At 54.6% G+C, this 18,425-nt stretch overlaps 1 protein-coding gene across 2 annotated transcripts; it reads right to left on the reverse strand.

The window, feature by feature from the left end:
- On the reverse strand, nt 1–16,372 carry BSND (barttin CLCNK type accessory subunit beta). 2 transcript variants are annotated; one of them, XM_082464454.1, is made up of 5 exons: nt 16,221–16,372; nt 15,690–15,971; nt 11,033–11,127; nt 8,942–9,211; nt 1–8,057 (listed from the first exon to the last, which is right to left on the reverse strand). In XM_082464454.1, the coding sequence occupies exons 2-5, from the start codon at nt 15,864–15,866 to the stop codon at nt 7,643–7,645; spliced, it is 957 nt and encodes a 318-aa protein (XP_082320580.1). In that variant the 5' UTR covers nt 15,867–15,971; nt 16,221–16,372; the 3' UTR covers nt 1–7,642. The 2 variants fall into 2 exon arrangements, with proteins under 2 accessions (XP_082320580.1, XP_082320581.1); XM_082464455.1 differs by lacking the exons at nt 15,690–15,971; nt 16,221–16,372 and adding an exon at nt 11,222–11,434.
- Between the last annotated feature and the right edge of the window lie 2,053 nt (nt 16,373–18,425).

Below are 18,425 nucleotides of genomic sequence, written 5' to 3' on the forward strand. Positions count from 1 at the left end.
CTCAGTTATTCGTTTAATAACTATTTGCTGAGGGCCCACAGGAACCGAAGTCAGCACCGAGGACATAATATTGTACATAATAAGCAGAGTCCTGGCCTTCACAGGGCTTAATATCGGATGGGGAATGCAGAAAGTCATCCAAGAAATTCACAAGTAAATGTGAAACTGCAATGATCACATATGCTACCAAGGAGAGGTCGGGGAAGGGGGTGTGATTCAATCAGGAGGGTCTCCATTTTAACAGCCGTACACCATTCCCTCGCAGAGCTGTTGCATCGTTATTTCAACAAATCTCCTACTGCTGGATGTTTAGATTCTTTCCACACTTGAGCTGTCATAAACACTGCCACAGTAAACAGCCTTCCCAAAGTCCATCTTGGTGCACCTGTCTGATTATTTTTCCTTGGGATAGGTTCCTACATGTGGAAGTGCGGAATCTTGGGGCAGCCCATGTGCTGAGGCACTTAGCCTACGTTGCCATACTCCTCCCCGCAAAAGCTCACATCATTTCTATTCCCACCAGCAATGTAAGAAATCACCCTGTTCCTCCACATTCTGCCAACAGCGTCTGTTATCATAATCTTTGTAAAACGTTGCCAGTGTTATGGGGTGAAACATGGTTTCTTGTTGTTTTAATTTCCGTTCCTTTGATTATTCCTTTGATTGACCATGTTTTCATTTGTTTCTTTTATGGGGTCACAGATCTTTCCTGTGAGTGAACTCCTTTTCTTTTCCTGTCTGATTTTTAGCGCTCTCTGTGTGAAGGATTGTGACCTCCGCCTGTCAGATGTTGCCGCCACTCTTTGGGCGGCTCTGTGTGTTCCAAGGTCCTCCTCCTTGGGGACTGCAGCTGTGTACTTGTCATCCAGCCCACTGGGGCTCTCCCACTTGCTCCAGGGTGGCATCCACAGCCCTTCCTGATCAAGTCCCCACCTACCCACCCGTGTCCTCTCTAGCCCTCCTCCCCATCTATCCTAAACTCTGCTCACACCTACCCCTGGGTCACTCCTCAAACATGGTGGGGTGACTCCGGGCTCCCTGCCCTTGTCTAGGCTGCTCTCCTCTCCCTTACTCCCCCAGTGAACCCTCAGGACGTAGCTCGGTGCAAGTCTGAGAAGCTCTTGCTGACTCTCCAGGTGGGGTCGGACCCCTACTGTGCCTCCCTCTGCCCAGCACTGACCACTCTGACCTGTCACTGTTCATTCTGCAGCTACCCCAGGGGAGGGGGGCGCCAGCTAGATAGGCATGGGTCAGACGCATCTCTCTGCCCCCAGTGCCTGGCACAGGGGGTGGCACCAAGCAGGTGATCAGAGAGTGCTTGTGGCCAGAATAAATGAATGAATGAATAAATGAATGGATGAATGAATGAAATCGACCCCTGCCTGTCTCCAGGCTGGCAGACCAGGCATCCAAAGCCTGCTGTTGTCCACCTACCCTCCACCCCAGGTCTGCTCTCATCAGAGTTAATGTGAGGATATGCAGGTGGCTTGGGAGCTTTCACCATCTGCAGAATCACCTATGGGGCCAGTTATCTGACCTGGGCACATACTGGGTCCCTTGGACCCTCACCTGCCCTTCCCCTGGGCTCTCTCTGAACTGAACACTGCCTTGACCAGGGCTCTGGTGACTTGGATAGAAGATCCAGCCTCTGCCACATAGCCCCCTGCTCTGCTGGGCTGGTTTTGTGGTCAGCAATGAGGAATCTGAGACATTGCCTCCACCAAGCTTCAGTCCTGACCTAGCACCCACCCAGCTTCCCCTCCACAGTGGAAAAAACATTTCCCATGTCAGGTTGGGAACTGGAACCCTGCCACAGGCCGTGAGCTGGCTTTCTTGCCACCAATATGTGCCCTTCCATTCTCTCTTGCACCTATTAACCAGAATATGTCCTTACCATTCCTTTCTTCATGTCACTCCTCTGCTCAAGAACCATCAGTGGATCCCACTTGCCCATCAAACAGAATGTGAGCTCTGCAGTAGGAATTCAAGAAGTCCTGTGACCAAGCTCCAGCCTCATTCTCTGACTCCGTCCACCATCGCTCCAGCCAGGCTAGCCTCCTCCAGGTTCTTGGGACCACATCTTCCTCCTTCTTTCCTATGGAACTTTGCCTGCACCATGCCTTCTGCCTGAGATACCCTTGCCCTTTTGTCTTACCCATCTAATTCCTGGCTTGCCACCCCACTTTCTCTGGGCCATCTTCCAACCTTTCCAGTCCTTGATAACTTGTTTAAAAACAAAAGACTAAGCCCTTCTGCACTTTAGAATTACTTGGCTTGGCTTATTCACATTTCAGACCATCCCAGACCTCTCTGGGGGTATTTCAGGACACTGCGCTTTGAAAACTTCCCAGGAGAGTCTGACGCCACCAGCCCAGCTGGGTTCATTGACCTGCATTTGGGAAGTGCTAATAATACAGTGCTTGGATGCCAACCTCAAGTCTATACTGGCTCCTGATGTCTACACGTTGTGTACATTCCCTTCTTCTCTGCAAATGGTAATGATAATAACTACCGTTTACTGAGGGCTCACCAGGCACACTCTGAGCACTCGATATGCGTGATCTCATCTAATCTTCATATGCGATTAGGTAGATATTATTAATCTCACTTTATTGATAAAGAAATTGAGGACCAGAGAGGGTAAGTCTCTTGGCCAAAGTCACACAGTTTGCCAGGGGAAGCCCAGTCCCAAACTCAGGACTGGTTATGCCAAAGCCAGAGCTCTTCATCCCTGTGCTATGTGGTCTGTGCAACAGGGCCACGAGCCTTCAGGGTGGCCATGTGTTTCAGTTCAATTTGGGTCAGTTCCATCCTCTTCCACCAGCACTATTGCCACTTGCTTTTGCTAAGTCCTGGGGATAGAGAAATGGGGGGATAGAGGCCCCTGTCCTTGAAGGACATCCCAGTCCAGGTGAGGAGACCAGCCCACACACAGTCACGTAAGCAGCGCTGGGACCAGAGCAGTGCACGCCCTTTGGGAAGGACACAGAGGAAAGGGTGGGATGCGGATGGGTTCTGCCCCAGGAGGGAGAGCAAGGCCAGTTCAGGCTCCAGGGAACAGGTGGAATTTGAGCCTTGAGGGATGATAGAGAAGGGGAGGAAGGGCATTAAGCAGATGGGGTCAAGGGTCAAGTTTCCAGCGGCTATGGCACTGGAGGAAGTGGTGGACAAATCGGCTGAAAAGAACCTCAGACTCCAGGCTGAGGAGTCTGGGCTTATCCTGTGGGAAATAGGGAGTCATGGAAGGTGTGAGAGCAGGCGTGTGTCCGCCCTGAGCACCAGCACAGGGAAAGACACAGGTAGATGCTTAGTGCAACCTTGCTGCCTGAATTATTGAAGTGTGTCTTTCTCCTGTCCTCACTAGGGTCGGAATCACCTGGGACTACTGGACGAATCCTGCCAGAAGTGGAAGGCCCTACAGCTTCATCTCTTCTCCCCCGTTTAGCCCTTCTCTGGGAGGATGGGCAAATTATTCAACCTCTCAGAGCCTCCATTTCCTCATCTGTAACGTGGGGACGCACGCCAACCTTGCAGATTTTGAGGGTGAAATGAGAAATGTGCAGGTGAGCACAGCATAGTAGGCGATTATGGGTCTTGCTACGTGTGTGGCCCAGGTGGCATTGGAGGAAGAGCACAGGCTCCAGGGCCCATGCTGGAATCCCAGCCCAGGCCCTGGGATGCCCATCTCTCAGGGCTGGTGGGAGGCCTCCATTCAGGGAGCACCTGATACTTAGCAGATGCTCTGTAACTTTGTTTGCTTCTTCGTCTGCCCAGGCACAAGTAATCCTGCTCCTTCTTAGCTCCCTGTCGCTTGCTGTCAGCTCCTCTGCCCCTGAGCGCCTGGCACACCATAGATGTTCTGCACCCTTTGCAAAGAGCTTTCACACGCATCTTCTCCCTGGTGAATCCACTCACCCACTGTCCCATTTATAAGGGGGACAGAGTTAATCCCCACTGTGCAGGTGAGGAACTGAGACCCAGAGAGGGAAGGAAGGACACAGACGCTGTTCAAGCACCTAAGATGTGTTGGAAGCATCAATCCATTAGTTCTTCATGACATCCTGAGAGGCAGGTATTATCCTTCCCACTGCATAAATGTGGATGTTGAGGCTCAGAGAGGGGCAGTGACTTGTCCAAGGTCACACAGCGAGGAACTGGCAGAGGCTGAGTGCAAACCCAGGTCTCTCTGACTCCAAAGTCTGGGATTTAGAGCAAACATTTGCCATGTGGAGTCGACAGACCTGTCCCCTAGGGCTGTTGAGAGGACTAAATGGGGTAATCGGTGTGAGGGTGACCAGCACCGTGCTTAAGGGCCAGGAGTAGAAGTGGAATTTTGTCTACCTCCCTCTAATCGTATAGAGAACAGGGACAGAAGTCCAGGGAGGGTCACCACATGCCCAAGGTCACAGCAAGCAATCACAGAGCCCACGCTCACTGCCCCCAGGATCACTCTTTCCCAGTAAAGGGCAGGGGCCATCCCTCCCCAGAGAGTGGAAATTTCCCAAAGTCCCTCTGACCTGATGGGAGGATGGAAAGAACAGGAATTTCTGCCATGGTACACCAATCCGGAGCCTGGGGCTGAGAGCTGGAATCCCAGGGTTTGCCAAGGCCATTCCACCAGGCCCTTTCGGCACCGCCCCTGTCCCCGGGGACCTGCATGAAGAGAGGGGCCATCCCAGGGGCCCATGTTCTTAGAGGACTGAAAGTTGGCAAGGTCAAGGGAACAGAGCACAATGGAGGTGGCAAATCAGAGAGTTGGGGTGGTTGGAGCTGAACAGAAGAGCAGCCGCAGACTCTTGTTTTCAAATGAAATCCACAGCACATTCTGCCCCCCAACTGCGCGACCCCACAGTCACCAGCAGGCCCCAGAGGAGCAGGGAGGCTGAGAAAGAAGGGCAGCCTGACAGCCAGGGGCCGGCCCAGCCCTCACAGCTGGGCCCCGGTGGTCTTCTGATGAAGTCGAACAATTTCACAGAATATCAGCATCAGACAAGGCACTCTGTGACCATGATGGGTCAAGACAAATCCAGACCACCGGTAGCTACGGCTGAGCATAGCAACCAAGAGCATTGTCCAAATAACGTCAGTGACCCCACAACCCTCTCCTGGCTGGAGCATGACTGCTGCTTCTTTGCCATTTGCATCCTTAGCTTGGTCTCCTACATAGGACTGATTAAGATGCCCCACCACAGATTAGCCCTGCTTCCCAACAGCATCCAAGCTGGAGCCCACTTCCTCAGACCCTCCCCCAAGTCACCTCACACAAGCCCAAATCCCATATAAGTCCTTTCTCACACCCTCTTACAGAGACGCCTCATAGATCCCATGGGGTTTCTCCCCTCACTGCACTGAGCCACAAACCCAACTATTAACCACAGGCAAGCTCCTGGTGGTCCTCACCTGCAGGGCACCAGCAGATGGATCTCATCAAATCCCCCCCCGGCCCCCCGCCATCGCCACCACCACCTAACCCTGCAAAAGGCAAAGCCCAGGATCCATCACCTCCCTCTCACAGGTGAGGAAAGTGAGGTCCAAGCCCAAGGTCACAGAGTAGGGTGAATATGTAGTTTATCGTCCCAAGGGGATACTTTCGAGGGTGAAAGGACGCACTACTGCTAACTAGGCAGGGACAGTGGGCCTAAACCAAGACTTCCCCGGGCAGGCCAGGCGAGTGGTCTCCCAATCAAGCAGCAAGAAAGCAGGGGAGCCGGACGGGGGTCAAAGCCCGGCCCAGCCATCTGTGTCCCTGCGCCCTCCCAGGGACAGGGTTCTCTCCGTGGACGGGCCTGGCAACCAGAGACTCCTGGTTCTCCGCTGAGGTCTGGGGGTGCCCTGCAGTGTGATGCCTGGGCGTGGGCCACACCCAGGTTTCCACACACACAGCTGTCCCAGCCGGCCACGCCACCGTGTTTGGTGTTGGCTTTCCAGAGAGTTCCCTCAATGATGCCTCGTTTATCCTGCCCAGAGGGGGACTGGGGGTATGGGAGGGGTTCACATAAAAGAATTTGCAGGTGAATGAAGGTGACCGCTCTAAACACTGAAAACTTTTTTATTTTAGCCTTTCACACTGGTGTTCTTTCTGATGCGGTCACCCCTTCCCTGCGTGAGTGAGCAGAGAGCAGGAACGGGCCGTGAGCAGGAACATCTGTTACAGCAGAGGTTTTCCTACGGGAGGTAGCAATGACCCAGAAAGGAGAGGGAGGGGGTCCTAGGGGCGTGCCCTTCCCTTGGCCGTGACCCCAACCCTGACCCAGAGGCCCAGCCCAGGTGAAGGCCAGCCCTCTCAGGAGGCCCAGGCTGCAAGCTCTGAATGTGGGGACGTAGGATGAGGTAGTGCCACCATCCCTTTGATGGGGTGCAGAGGGGCTTTGCAGAGATCAGCCTAAGAAAAGCGTCACTTGGTGATGCTACCATACGGTGATATCTCCAGGGGCTGCTCAGGCAGCTGGAGCTATTTGCCCCTGCGCTCGATGGCCCCAACGGTTGTGTGGGTGTCACTCTGCTGCCTCTGGTGTGACAATTTTTAACTCCTCTGTTCCCACCTCAGTTTGTGCTCTGCACTCTGTGCTAACTTACAAGACACCAGGCTCAGTGGACTGGGAGCCCTTCAAGGGTGAGAACTGTCATCAGTTTGTGTCTCTTTCCTCCTAAAGATCCCAGCTTAGCGTCTGGCACACAGTAGATGCTCAGTAAATGCCACCTGAACCAAGTTAGTTAAGTCAGGAGTCTGAGACTCAGGGAAGTGGGGGAGGCAGAATTCCCTGCAAAAGGCTCGTGGGTTCTGGTCACTTCTGTACATGCTCGGTGACCACCAGCTGGGCACAGGAGAGACCGAGGTGAGTAAAGCAAAGGTGCTGACCTTGAGCAGGCAGCCATGCTCAATGATAAATGCGCAAGGCCCAGAGACGGCCCAGAGGTGGCACACGGGAGCCAGGACTAACTCGGCCCAGAAGCGGTGACATCAGGAAAAGCTTTCAGAAGAGGGATGTCTGTGCAGAGGTTTGAAGGATGAGCCTGAATTTGCCAGGCAGACAGGGGACAAAGGGCATCCGGGCAGAGGAGACAGCTTGGCAAGGGCATGGGGCAGCAGGGTGAGCGTGGGGTGGGGCTGACCAGGGAGAAAGCTGGGAGGTCAGCAGAGGTCACTCATGGAAGGTGTTGGATCCCAGAGTTACAGGAGCCACAGGAGGGATGCGGGCCGGGGACGTTAGCTCTGAGTGAAGACGAATCACGCCATCCCCCGGCTGCACTAAAAGACGCAACAGGAACAAGAACCCTGAGAGGCCTTCACAGAGGATCGGGGACACGGGAGTAGCACCCAGGAGGGTTCCTGCTCAGAAGCCAGCTCTGGGGGGAGGCAGAAAGGGCTCCTAAGGGCCCTGGCTGCTGCAGATCTTCTCAACTAATCATGTTTTACCTTCAAAGCTTTACAAAAAGTATTAATAATCGGAACAGCAATGGCCCAGTAATGTACTCATCTCCTCCCTGTGCATTTCTGTGCAGTTCTCAAAATGCTCTCGGGTCCACTGTCTCCTGTGAACCTCCATCTAACCCCATTTTGCAGGTAGTGAAACTGAAGTCCTGTGTGGTCACGTCAGGGTTAGCCCCGGAGCCAGGCTAGAACCCAGGGAGCAGTTCCATGTCAGTCCTGGGCGTCGGGCTCAAAGCCCAGTTCCTTGTCCGGAAGGGGGTCCCCAGGGCTGTCGGGAAGCCCGTAGTACAAGTCTTCCTCTTCCTGCTCCGGCTCCTCTGTACCTGCGTCCGAAGCCTCCTCTTCCTCCAGCTTTGTCCTCGGGGGTCTCTGCCAGGAGCTGGGCAGGGCTGCCACCTGTAGCTGCTTCTCTGGAGGCACACCCTCCAACGCTGGGGCATCAATCAGGGCAAAGTCATGGAAGCGGTCCAGCCGGCACCTGCAAGCCTGGGGCTCCGGGGGTGCAGGCCGGGGCTCCGCCCCCTCAGATGGTGCCAGGTTGGGGCTGCTGCCCTCACTGGAGCCCACGTCCAGGTCATCTTGGAAGGAAGCCAAGGGTGCAGGGCCCTGGGGACAGGTCGGGGGGCTGCAGGGGTAAAGGCGGAAAGGGTGAGGGTAGCTCTGAGTCAGATTGCCTGGGTCCAAATCCTAGCCACTAGCTGCAAGGCCCAGGGTAGGTGAGTTCACCTGTCTGGGCCTCAGTTCCCTCCTCTGTAAAATGGGGGAAATAATAGCATTCACTCCTATGTTTTTTTTTTTTTCACTCCTATGTTTATCCCTGAGATTTACAACAGATAATGAACGTAAAGCACTTTGCACAAGGCCTGGCACATAGTAGGTGCTCAAGAAAAGGGCCATTATTATGTTATCCAAACCAGGTCACTCCTCTGCCTCTCCAATCACTTGGAGGTCTCCTCTGGGCCCACGATCCCTGTCACACTGGGTGTCACTTTCTGTTCCCTTGTGTGCCTCCCCCATTGGATGAGGAGCTCCCGCAGGGTAGGGGCTGTCAAGGGCTGGCAGGAAGTAGGTACCCAGTAATGCTGGTGGATGAGTGACCACGTGGATGAATGAGGAACCCAGTTCATGAACAGCTGGGGACAGGGTGGGGTGGGGAGTGACCTGACTGAGGTCACAGAGCACATCAGTGGCAGAGTCTGGATTTGAACTCAGGTCCTCTGGCTCCCTGCCCTGGCCCCTCGTGGCGAGTTTTCGGACAACTCTGAGGTAGGACCGATTATTCCCATGTGGGGAAACTGAGGCTCGGGAAGGTGAGGAACATCCGAAGGTTACACAGCAGAGGAGCTGGGATTTGAACCCAGGCCCATCTAAGCCGAGACCCATGTGTCTGCTACCCCTGCTGCTTCTCAGGGTGTCTCCAGCCTCTCTACTCCCCAGTGTCCCCAGCCACCTCTCAGTGGCCACACCCCTCCTCCTTCACCCCAGCGCCCCTGCGCTCCGTGCACTCACCCGGGCCTGCCCTGACTTGGGTCTCTTTCTCCCTCGTCCTGGTCCGAGCCCCTGTGGATGACCACGGCAGCTTCCAACAAGGCCTGAGGGTCGCGAGGGCCACCTTCTCCCCCATCGCTGGCTCCTGGCTGTGGCCGTCCCGGCTTAGGAGCCAGGACGGGGTGGGGGTCTTCGCTGTAGCCCATGACCTTCATCTGCACGTGGCTGAAGTCCGGCAGGCTCTGGTCATAGGCGGCTTCCTCCCACAGCCTGACATAGGAGGTCCGGGAGCTGGGCGGGGGGCACAGCAGACAGCGGGAGAGAGAACAGGCAGGTGGGCAAAGATTCGATCAACAGACGTCAGTGCCGTCCTCTGGCCCACCTGCTCCATGCACCGGCTCTCCCCCGATCTCAGAGAAGCCTCTGCGGGTGGTTACTGTACCCAATTCATTGATGAGGAGGCTGAGGCCCAACAAGTTAAGTTGAGAGGCAGAGCTCAGACCCTCAGTTCAGTGTTCCTTTCACCCGCATCTCCAAAGTTAACCCCAAGGCTGCGACTGTCAAATGAAGAGCAGTTCATGTTGACTGAGCGTTTGCTGGGTTCTAGACGGTGGCCTGAAGCCTTTACATTTATCATCCCATTTATTGTGAACGACACCTTGAAGCAGAATGGTCGTTCCCACTTTTCAGATGAGGACAGAGCAACAGTAAGAACCAGCTACTGAGTGTTCCTTGCGGGCCGGGCTCTATCAGGTAGCTCACCTAACCCTCCCTGTAACTCTGGGAGATACTGGAGGAAGCTGAGGCACAGGCACCTTAGCTGGCTTGCGCAGGTGGCACAGACCTAGGGCGTGGTACTGGGGCTCCAAGCACCACTTTCTCCACTGCTCTCTACAGTCCAGGGCTGGGAGCAGCAGGGAGGAGCACAGGCTCAGGGTGGCCTGAGCCCCAGCTCTGTTCTAGCAGCTCTCCCTGTGTGACCAGCCCTGAGGCTGGCCCCCACACCCACCCACCCAGATCTGGTCTGGTGTTGACTCCCCATGAAGTTTGGGGCTTGTGATTGCACTTCTTGAGCCTCAGTTTCCACATCTGTATAACGGGCCTGCCACCCCCCACTTCACAGGGTTTCTATGAGGACTGACAGAAGAAATGGGCACAAAATGCCTGACTTGGTCTCTGGTGCTTTGGAATCACTTCCTACTAATGATGGCAAAGGCTTATAGAGGGCCCGCTATGCCCCAGGCTCTGTTCTTAGTACTTGGCTTATTAAAGTCCACCATCCATATCCCAGGTTCCGCATCGCAGATTCAACCAACCATGGATCTCAAATATTTTTTTTAAAGTTCCAGTAAGTTCCAAATAGCAAAACTTGAATTTGCCACACACTGGCAACTATTCACATAGCATTTACATTGTATTAAATATTATTAGTAACCTAGAGATGATTTAAAGCATATGGGAGGATGTACATAGATTGCAAGCAAATACTAAGCCATTTTATATAAGGGACTTGAGCATCTGCAGATTTTGGTGTACGTGGTGGGAGAGGGTGTCTGGAACTCATCCCCTACAGATACTGAGGGACGGCTGTATTATCTCACTTAGACCTCCCTGAAGCCTAGGAGGAAGGTACTATTAGTAACCCTATTTCACAGATGGGGCAAAGAGAGGCAGGTTGTTTTCCCAAAGTCACCCAGCCAAAAAGTAGCAGGGCCCCAGGGCTGTGCCTTGGCCATCATTATGCCTCTTGTTTGCTAGAGTAGTAGTAGTCACCGCTGTGTGGGATTTAGGGTCACACCTATTTTTGATTTCTGGTCTGCCACTACTTCGCTGTAAGACAGGACAAAAATCCCTGAGCCTCAGTTTCCTCATCTGTGAAATGGTAATAATAACGCTCACCTCATAGAATTGAGAGGTCAAAACAATCCATGATTTCTGATGGTATGTTCTCAGTAAGTGGGAAGGCAAAGCCAGAGCCTGGGGCAGCGGGGGAGACACCGCCCACCCCTCCTGCCCCCCTCTCCTTGGCAGGGGGAAGACTGGCCTGAGGGGCTCACTGCCCCTCCCCTCCCTCCACTGCCCCACCCCCGCCCCAGAGGGCCCGGAACCCACCTCTTCATCTCAGCAGTGAACCCGTTTTCCAGCAGGCCCAGCGCCTTCGGTGACAGGATGCCTTGGAAATCAGAGTCAGCGGGTACGAAGGTGATCTGCAGGGCAAAGGGGAGAAGGCTTCTCTGCAGCTACCCACACACATCCGTGGTCACTGCTCCCCCAGAGCATGGGCCTACCATCTCCACATACCCTAGGAGCAAGGCCTGACAAGGGAGGCCACCCCGTTTGACAGGAGGGTGCCTGCTCAGGGCCCAGCACCTGTGGCTGGCTGGACCTCTGGGCTCCTGCTCCCGCTGGCTCTTCATTCACCCAGCGCTCATTGAGCATCAGCTGCGTGCCAGGCACTCCTCTAGGCACTAGGGGGCAGCAATGAGTGAATGAGACGAACACCCCTGCCCTGGGGGGAGGTTATATCTTGTCATTTCCAGGGGTCCTCATCCAGTGCCCAGCACTTGCCCGACCCGGAGTAGGCCCTTCATCCGCATCTGGTGAGTGAGTGGGAAGCAGTTCATGTGTTCCTTGGCACAGACAGAGGCTGCGGTGGGGAGGACAGAGAAGTGGATGGCTGAGGTTGTGCCTACACTACTGAACTGTTCACTTAAAAATGGTTAAGATGGTAAATGTTATGTTATGTATATTTTACAGTTTTAAAAAGTAGGACTAGTAATGCCTGTCTCCTGGATTCCATGAGATAACATATAAGGAGTCCCCCAGCACAGAGCCTGGCACGCAGTAGCTGCTCAGTAAATCATAGTTTGATGCTACTGAAGATGAAGTTACCTGACTTCTCTGAGTCTTATTCTCCTCAGCTGAAAATTTGTTCATCAAATATTTGATGAGACCCTATTGTGTTATACCAGGTTCATAAATAGCAGCCCCTTTTCTCCCTTCCCATAGAGTACGGTGAGAGAAAGACACTTATCTGCACCAGGAAAGCACCCAATCCCGCTGGGGAGAAGGGAATGATAGATGGATGTGTTCTTAGAACTCCTGTGAGGGGTAAGCTTCCCCCAGATGTCTGGAAATGAGGGAGGGGCCTGGGTATCTTCCACACCCACTTAGTATGTCCTGAACTTGCCAGCTGACTCTGTATTTCCTAGAAGCTGCCCCTTCCTCCAGTCATCCTCTTCCTTCTCCTCCTCCTCATCATAATCACCACTCTAGCACCACCACCACCACCATCATCACCATCAACATCAGCACCAGCGCCTGCATCACCATCACCATCATCATTATCACTCTACAGCATCATTATCATTGTCACTGTGAAAAGCCTGGAGGAGAAGGAAAGTCCTGAGAATCTTACAACACAAGTTCTTTTAAGAAAGGGTGACAGGCAGTGTTGAAGCTGGGGAGGGGAGATCAGATCATAAAGACCCCAGAGCATCAGGCTAAGAAATTCAGCCTTTATCCAGAAGCAATAGGAGCCCTGGAGGAGTTCTCAGCAGGAGAATACATAGCCAGATTTATGTTCAGGCAGAGTTTTGAGCAGTCCCCAAAGGGAGGGAACAGAGGGATGGAGGGAGGCCCATGGAGAGGATCAACCACCAATCAGGGGCCTGGTCCTGGGCTCCAGCAGAGCAGGCAGGAGTGGGGAGTGGGCGACTTGTAGGCAGAATCAGAAGCCAGACAGGGAGAGGCCCTGCTTTCCCAGACAATCCTTCCCCTTCTCCCAGTTCCCCTGCCCCATCTCAGCTAATGGGCACAGCATCCCTGACGGTCCCACCTGCTAGATTTGCCCCGATTCCTCCTTCGCTCTCAAGCCTGAGGCCCAGCTGACCACCAAATCTGACCAAGTCTACTTCAGAAATTCAATAAAATAAGCTGGATGGGAGTACCAGGGCCACGCCCAGCCACAGCAGGTACTATATGTTTGATGAACTGGAAATGTCTTCTCAGCTCCTACAGCCTTGGGTTCAAGCTCTGCCTTAGTCTAGGAGATGATCATCCTCCCTTGGACCAGAGAAGGAGCCTCCCCCACTGGCCTGGTGGCTCTTGAACCTTCCTCCTCCCAGATGTCAGCCTGATAGCTTCCTTGAACTGCAAAGCTGCTCACAGCCCTCTCTCATCCCATCCACTAAAGGGTCAGGTCCAAATTCCTCAGCATGGCATCCAGGTCCCGTGGACCCGAGCCCCATTCCCTCTCCGCCTTACTTCGCTCCCCACACCTGGCAGCCAGGCTGACCCACTGCCTTGTTCTTTCACCTCATGTCTTTGCTCATGCTGTTCCTTCTGCCTGGAATTTCTTTCTGCATCTTTTCTGCCTGGTGAACTTCTACTTAACCTACAAACCCCAGCTCATCTTCCCTGTGAAGCCCACTCCCTCCCCATCAGGCAGAAAATTGTCTCCTCCATGAGACCCCCAGGGCCCCAAAGACAGGGACAGCTTAATTCGCATGGGTACTGGCTACCCTTTCCCCCGTATCATAATCGGCTAATTCCATTCCCTTATATTTATATTTTTTTCAATCCAGAAAATTTCCATTCGTCAGGCACTGAGGCAGGAGAGGATCTGGCTGGGAGGATGGGCACCAGCATTTGCTGAGGGCTCCGATGGCCCGGGCTCCAATGAGACAATGTGGGAGACTGGGACCCTCGTCTAGCACACCTCCCTGGTTTACGACACACTTCCCTCCCCTCCTTTAGTGTTCCAGCCCTAACAGCCTGCGTCCCTGAAACACACACCCACGTCTGTGCTCACACACCTGCACACACATCCAGAGACCCGCCCAAAGCCACAAACACCTGTCCTGAGAACGCTGCCTTCGCATTGGCTCCAGGCCAGGCGTGATACCAGGTCCCCCACCTACAAGCCCCCACTGGCTCCTCCACAGGCCCGGGCGAGCCTCTGCCAAGGCCACAGAAGTGGGGCACAGGGAGGGGCATTTGAGTCAGGGCCTGGTGGGCACTGAAACCTGTGCCATTTCTGACCCGCCATGCGGCCTCCACAGCACATGAACACGTGAATCTATCAACAGTTACTCATTAATACCCAGCAATATTCCCTCCTCCCCCGCCCCCCGCTCCCTCATCCCCACTGCCACCCGGTCACTCTGCCCACCGACCACAGCCAGCTCTGTGAAGGGGGTGAGGGCAGGAAGGACACTCCCCCCACCCCACCCCGGCCATCACCTTGCTGTCCCCCAGGGTCCAGCCTCCTCACCGGGAGGAGGATGACGATGGAGGTGGTGGTGATGTGGGCGGCTCGGGCCCCAGGGCCCTCTTCTCCCGGTGACCTCTGCTTAGGACACTGAACAGAGAGAGGCGAGTTGACTGTAAACTGCTCGGTAAATGACCACAAACCAGCCCGAACCGCCTCAGTGCTGAATGAACGCGCTAACAGCCCGGGGCTTCCCACAGAGGAGACAGGACGGGGAGAGCCGAGCCCAGGCCCCCAGGAGCCTCCTCCCTCCTCCCAAACCCCGGCACAGCCATCCAGGCAAGAGGCGAGGAGGGGGCTGAGGGTGTGAGGCTGCCTGGGGCCTGGAGCCCCTGATGGCAGGACCAGCAAGGCCCTTGAGATGCATGCCTTTTCCCACCCCCTCTTCCTGACTCACGTATTCTGCAAATGTGGAAACTGAGGCTCAGAGAGGGAAGGGGCTTGACCAAAGTCTCCCAGGTAGTTAGAGGCAGAGCCCAAGTTAGAATCCATGCTTCTTTCCTTGTCTCCCTGGGTCTATCTGACCAGCTGCTGTGACCTTGGAGAAGTCACTCAACCTCTCTGGGCACTGAAGGATTACAACTCCTGATATGCCCGTTTCACAGGGTTGTTGAGAGGATCACTAACAGTAAGGGTGGCAGCGCTTCACCTCAATATAACACTCTACAGTTTACAAAACTGCCCATCTCTTTTCTGTTCTCCATAATAACTCTGTGAGGCTGGGAGAAATAGGAGCTCGGGGCCTCATTTTGCAGATGAAAGAAACTGAGGCTCAGAAAGATAAAGGTCACACAGAGAGTTTGGAGCAGAGCTAGAACTAGAACTCAAGATTCCCAAACCAGTGCTCTTCCCATCACTAAGTCACATATTAGGCTAGGAGTCCATTAAAACTTCAAAAGATAGAGCTGCCTAACCCATGCCATCAAGGTTACAGCTGACCCACCCAGAACACTCAGCAGCCCTGGGACACAGGGATCGCCCTCCCGAGGTGGAGGGTTATGCTTTAGGCGACACACATCTGAGCTCTGATCCCAACCCTGACACTTAGGAGCTGTGGGACCTCACTTTCTGAGCCTCGGGCGTCTCTAGTGTAAAATAGAACTTCAAAGGTACCAAAAAGTTCAGGATGAGGACTGAACTGCACCAAGGATGCAGGCGTGCCTGGCAGGCAGCAAGCCCTCATAAACTCTGGTTTCAAGCACCTGGACTGTGTGGTGGGTTTTGCTGCGTCTCCCCCATAGTGCCTAGTTCAGGGCTGCAGATCCAGGGGGCTCCTGATCAATCTTTATGATAAGGGATAGATGGATGGATGGATGATGGATGGATGGATGGATGGATGGATGGATGCTCAGGAGAGTGGAGATAAGAAAAGAAGGGGTAAAGGGGAAAGGATAACAAGATGATTCAAGGATGGAGGATTGATGCCTGGAATAGAGGCACAGCCCCAGGCCCTCCTGGGCCCTGGCCCCCAGGCCACCTGTCCCCACTACCACCTACCTTGGGGTAGCACTGGCACATGCTCCAGATGACACCCCCGATCACCATGACGCTGCCCACAGCGTAGAAGGTGCCGTAGACCTGGGGCCGGTCGTGGCTCATGAGGAAAGTGCCGAGGGCCAGCAGGAAGAGCCCCAGCATGATGAAGCCGATGCGGAAGGTCTTCTCATCAGCCATCGCTGCCTGGCCAGGCCTGGCCTGTGCGCCACCCGCGGAGGGACGCCAACGAACCAGCCAGCCGTCTCCACACGCTCACACCGGAGGAGTGACGCTCCGGGATCGCTGCAGATCAGGGCTTAAGGTAAGAGGGAGGGAGGCTCCCTTCGTGTCCAGCTCAGCCCCTGGGAGCACCAGTTCTCCAGGCTGGAGGAGCTACGCTTGGGTGGCCACGTGCTCCCACCTTCACTCCCTCTCACCTTCCCTCTGGGCCCTCCGGAGTGTGTGGGAATCCGAGTGAGGGAGACACGAGGGTAGGAAGGGGAGGTTCCAGGGGCTGGGCCTCAGCCAAGGCTTTGACATCACCTCATTTACCTGTTCGGGGCCAAGCTGGGCTGACAGGTGGCCCCGCACCGTCCAGCCACGGGAAGCAGATACAGTGCTGCAGCCCAAAGACATCAGAATGCCACTGGAGGATCCCCCAGGGTCCCACAGGCTGGCATTTTAGAATCCTGAAGAATTCTAGACTCTCCAAGGTCATGTGCCCCTCTGGCCCCTATTTATTTGACCGTGGCTGCACGCATGGCTCTGTTCTAAACATGTGACACATATTAACTCATTTAAGGAACCCCGTGAGGCAGGTATTACTATCCGCACTTTACAAATGAAGACACGAACAAGTAACTTGCCCAAGGTCACGCAGCTAGAAAAGGCAGAGCAGCTGGGATTTGAACCCGGAGGCCGTGGGTCCACAGTATTGCCACTGGGTGATACTGCCTAACTGTAGCACAAGGGTTAAACGTGCAGGCTCTGGTGGCTGGACAGACTGCCTGGGCTTGGGTTCTGGTTCCTCTATCATGGCGCAGTGTGGTCTTGGTCAAGTTACCTCCTGTGCCTCAGTTTTCCTCCTCTCTACAATGGGGATAATAATAGCAACTCACAGGATTGGCTCTATCCCCAGGCCTGGCCTCCCTGAGTGCCTCTGTCCCCTTCCCATACCCTGTGCTCCAGCCAGGCCTGCTGGCTCTGAGCTGGCCATGGTGAGGCAATGCCCCTCTAGGGTGTGAATGGCTGACAGCAATTTCCATGCCTCCTAACCTAGGAAGATGCCTTCATCCTAAGAATGACACTCTAATGGTGGAATTTCAGTCCTGGGGACAGGATGATGGTAAAAATCAGATTCCCTTACAGGATTATAGGAAAATGAGGGTCAACAGTATCTCTAAAAGAAAATGTTAACATGTTGTTTGTATGGTATTGAATTGCCGCTGCAGGATAAAAGGCTTTCATTTGGCATCCTGACTTCATAGGTTTGGGGATTTTCCTGTTTGTGATCATCACCCTCTCCCTCCTCCCCAAAACAAGCTGTGCTGGTTCCCGACATCACACCTGTGCTCACGTGATACCCTCTGGCGTCGCTGCCCACAGCGCCTTGGGGTTTCATTGTGAAGCTGTTCCTCCTTCACCAGCCCTCAGACCCAGAACTTACAGTTTGCGGAGTTGGTCCCCTGTAGCAGAGCTTGGGGGACCCTCCCAGTGAGAGGCTGCCGAGGAGTCAGAGGAGGGCTGAGAGGCACCAGGTGACATCCATGTTTGTTTCCCGGGGTGACCTTGGCCTGGTGGCTCCGCTCTGGGCTTGAGTCTTGTCATCAGTGATGGAAGGTGGTATTAGGCCACCTCCCAGGGGTTGTGGAGGGAAGTGACATGATGGAGGGAAAAATGCTTTGTAATCTGGGATTATTTACAGGGCAGGACCGTCCAGGGAAATACTATTATAATCATCTTATACAGGCTCAGTGAAGAGAGGCTACGTGCCCCTCCCAGAAAAGGAGACCGGGGCCCAGAGGGGCCTCAGCCTGCCTGTCTGGTCCTGAAGCCCTGGCCCACGGCGGGATTGGATCTGCGGGGTCGCGGTCCAGCAGGAGCCTCTCGCGCCCCCTGGTGGCCATCGTAGCACGCGCTTGGCGAGGTGCTTTCACATCTGGTAGGTCATGCCTGAAACCCGCAGCCCCGTGAGGGGCGCAGGGAAGAGGTTATCGTGCCTATTTCACAGGCGAGGAAACCGAGCCCGGGGAGATTTCCCCAAAGATCTCCCCAAACTGAATCGGGGGCTGAGCGGTGACCGGGATCCACACGGTCCCAGCCCCATTGTGGATGGATCGGATCTGGTCCTTAGGGCTTCCTGAGAGTCCTCCTGGTCACCCGAGCACTCTCCGTGTCTCCCCATCTTTTCTTTCCTCATCACGACCCGGTCTCCTTTCCACTTTTCTCTCCTTAAAAGAGGGGGGTAGGGGGGAAGTGGCAACGAGTAAGAAGTTCTGGGACAAGTAGGTGCTCGGTAAAATGGGTCTAGTCTAACCTCTTCCACAGAGCCGTGGTGAGGGTTAAGCGGGGACACGTGAGTACCGGGCATTGGAAGGATTGGGTCATCCGCGGTTCCCGCTCACGTCGCACCCGCCTCTGACTTCTGCCTCCTTCCCTGCAAAGCGGGGTGAGTGGGAGGAGCGGTTGCGGAGCCTGCCGTTTTCCAGCAGAGGACGCGATAACCACGGTTTTCTTCCGGTCTACAGGATTCGGGGT

Source organism: Balaenoptera physalus, assembly GCF_965194825.1.
Source record: "Balaenoptera physalus genome assembly, chromosome: 1".
NCBI classification, from domain to species: Eukaryota; Metazoa; Chordata; class Mammalia; order Artiodactyla; family Balaenopteridae; genus Balaenoptera; species Balaenoptera physalus.

What these genes read in the sequence shown, in the direction of transcription:
- BSND (XM_082464454.1), bottom strand. Translation starts at nt 15,866, where the DNA reads ATGGCTGATGAGAAGACCTTCCGCATCGGCTTCATCATGCTGGGGCTC. An exon ending in TGTGCCAGTGCTACCCCAAG is followed by an intron (nt 11,128 to 15,689) that starts GTAGGTGGTAGT and finishes TTTGCCCTGCAG; the next exon opens with ATCACCTTCGTACCCGCTGA. An exon ending in CCAAGTCAGGGCAGGCCCGG is followed by an intron (nt 8,058 to 8,941) that starts GTGAGTGCACGG and finishes TTACCCCTGCAG; the next exon opens with CCCCCCGACCTGTCCCCAGG.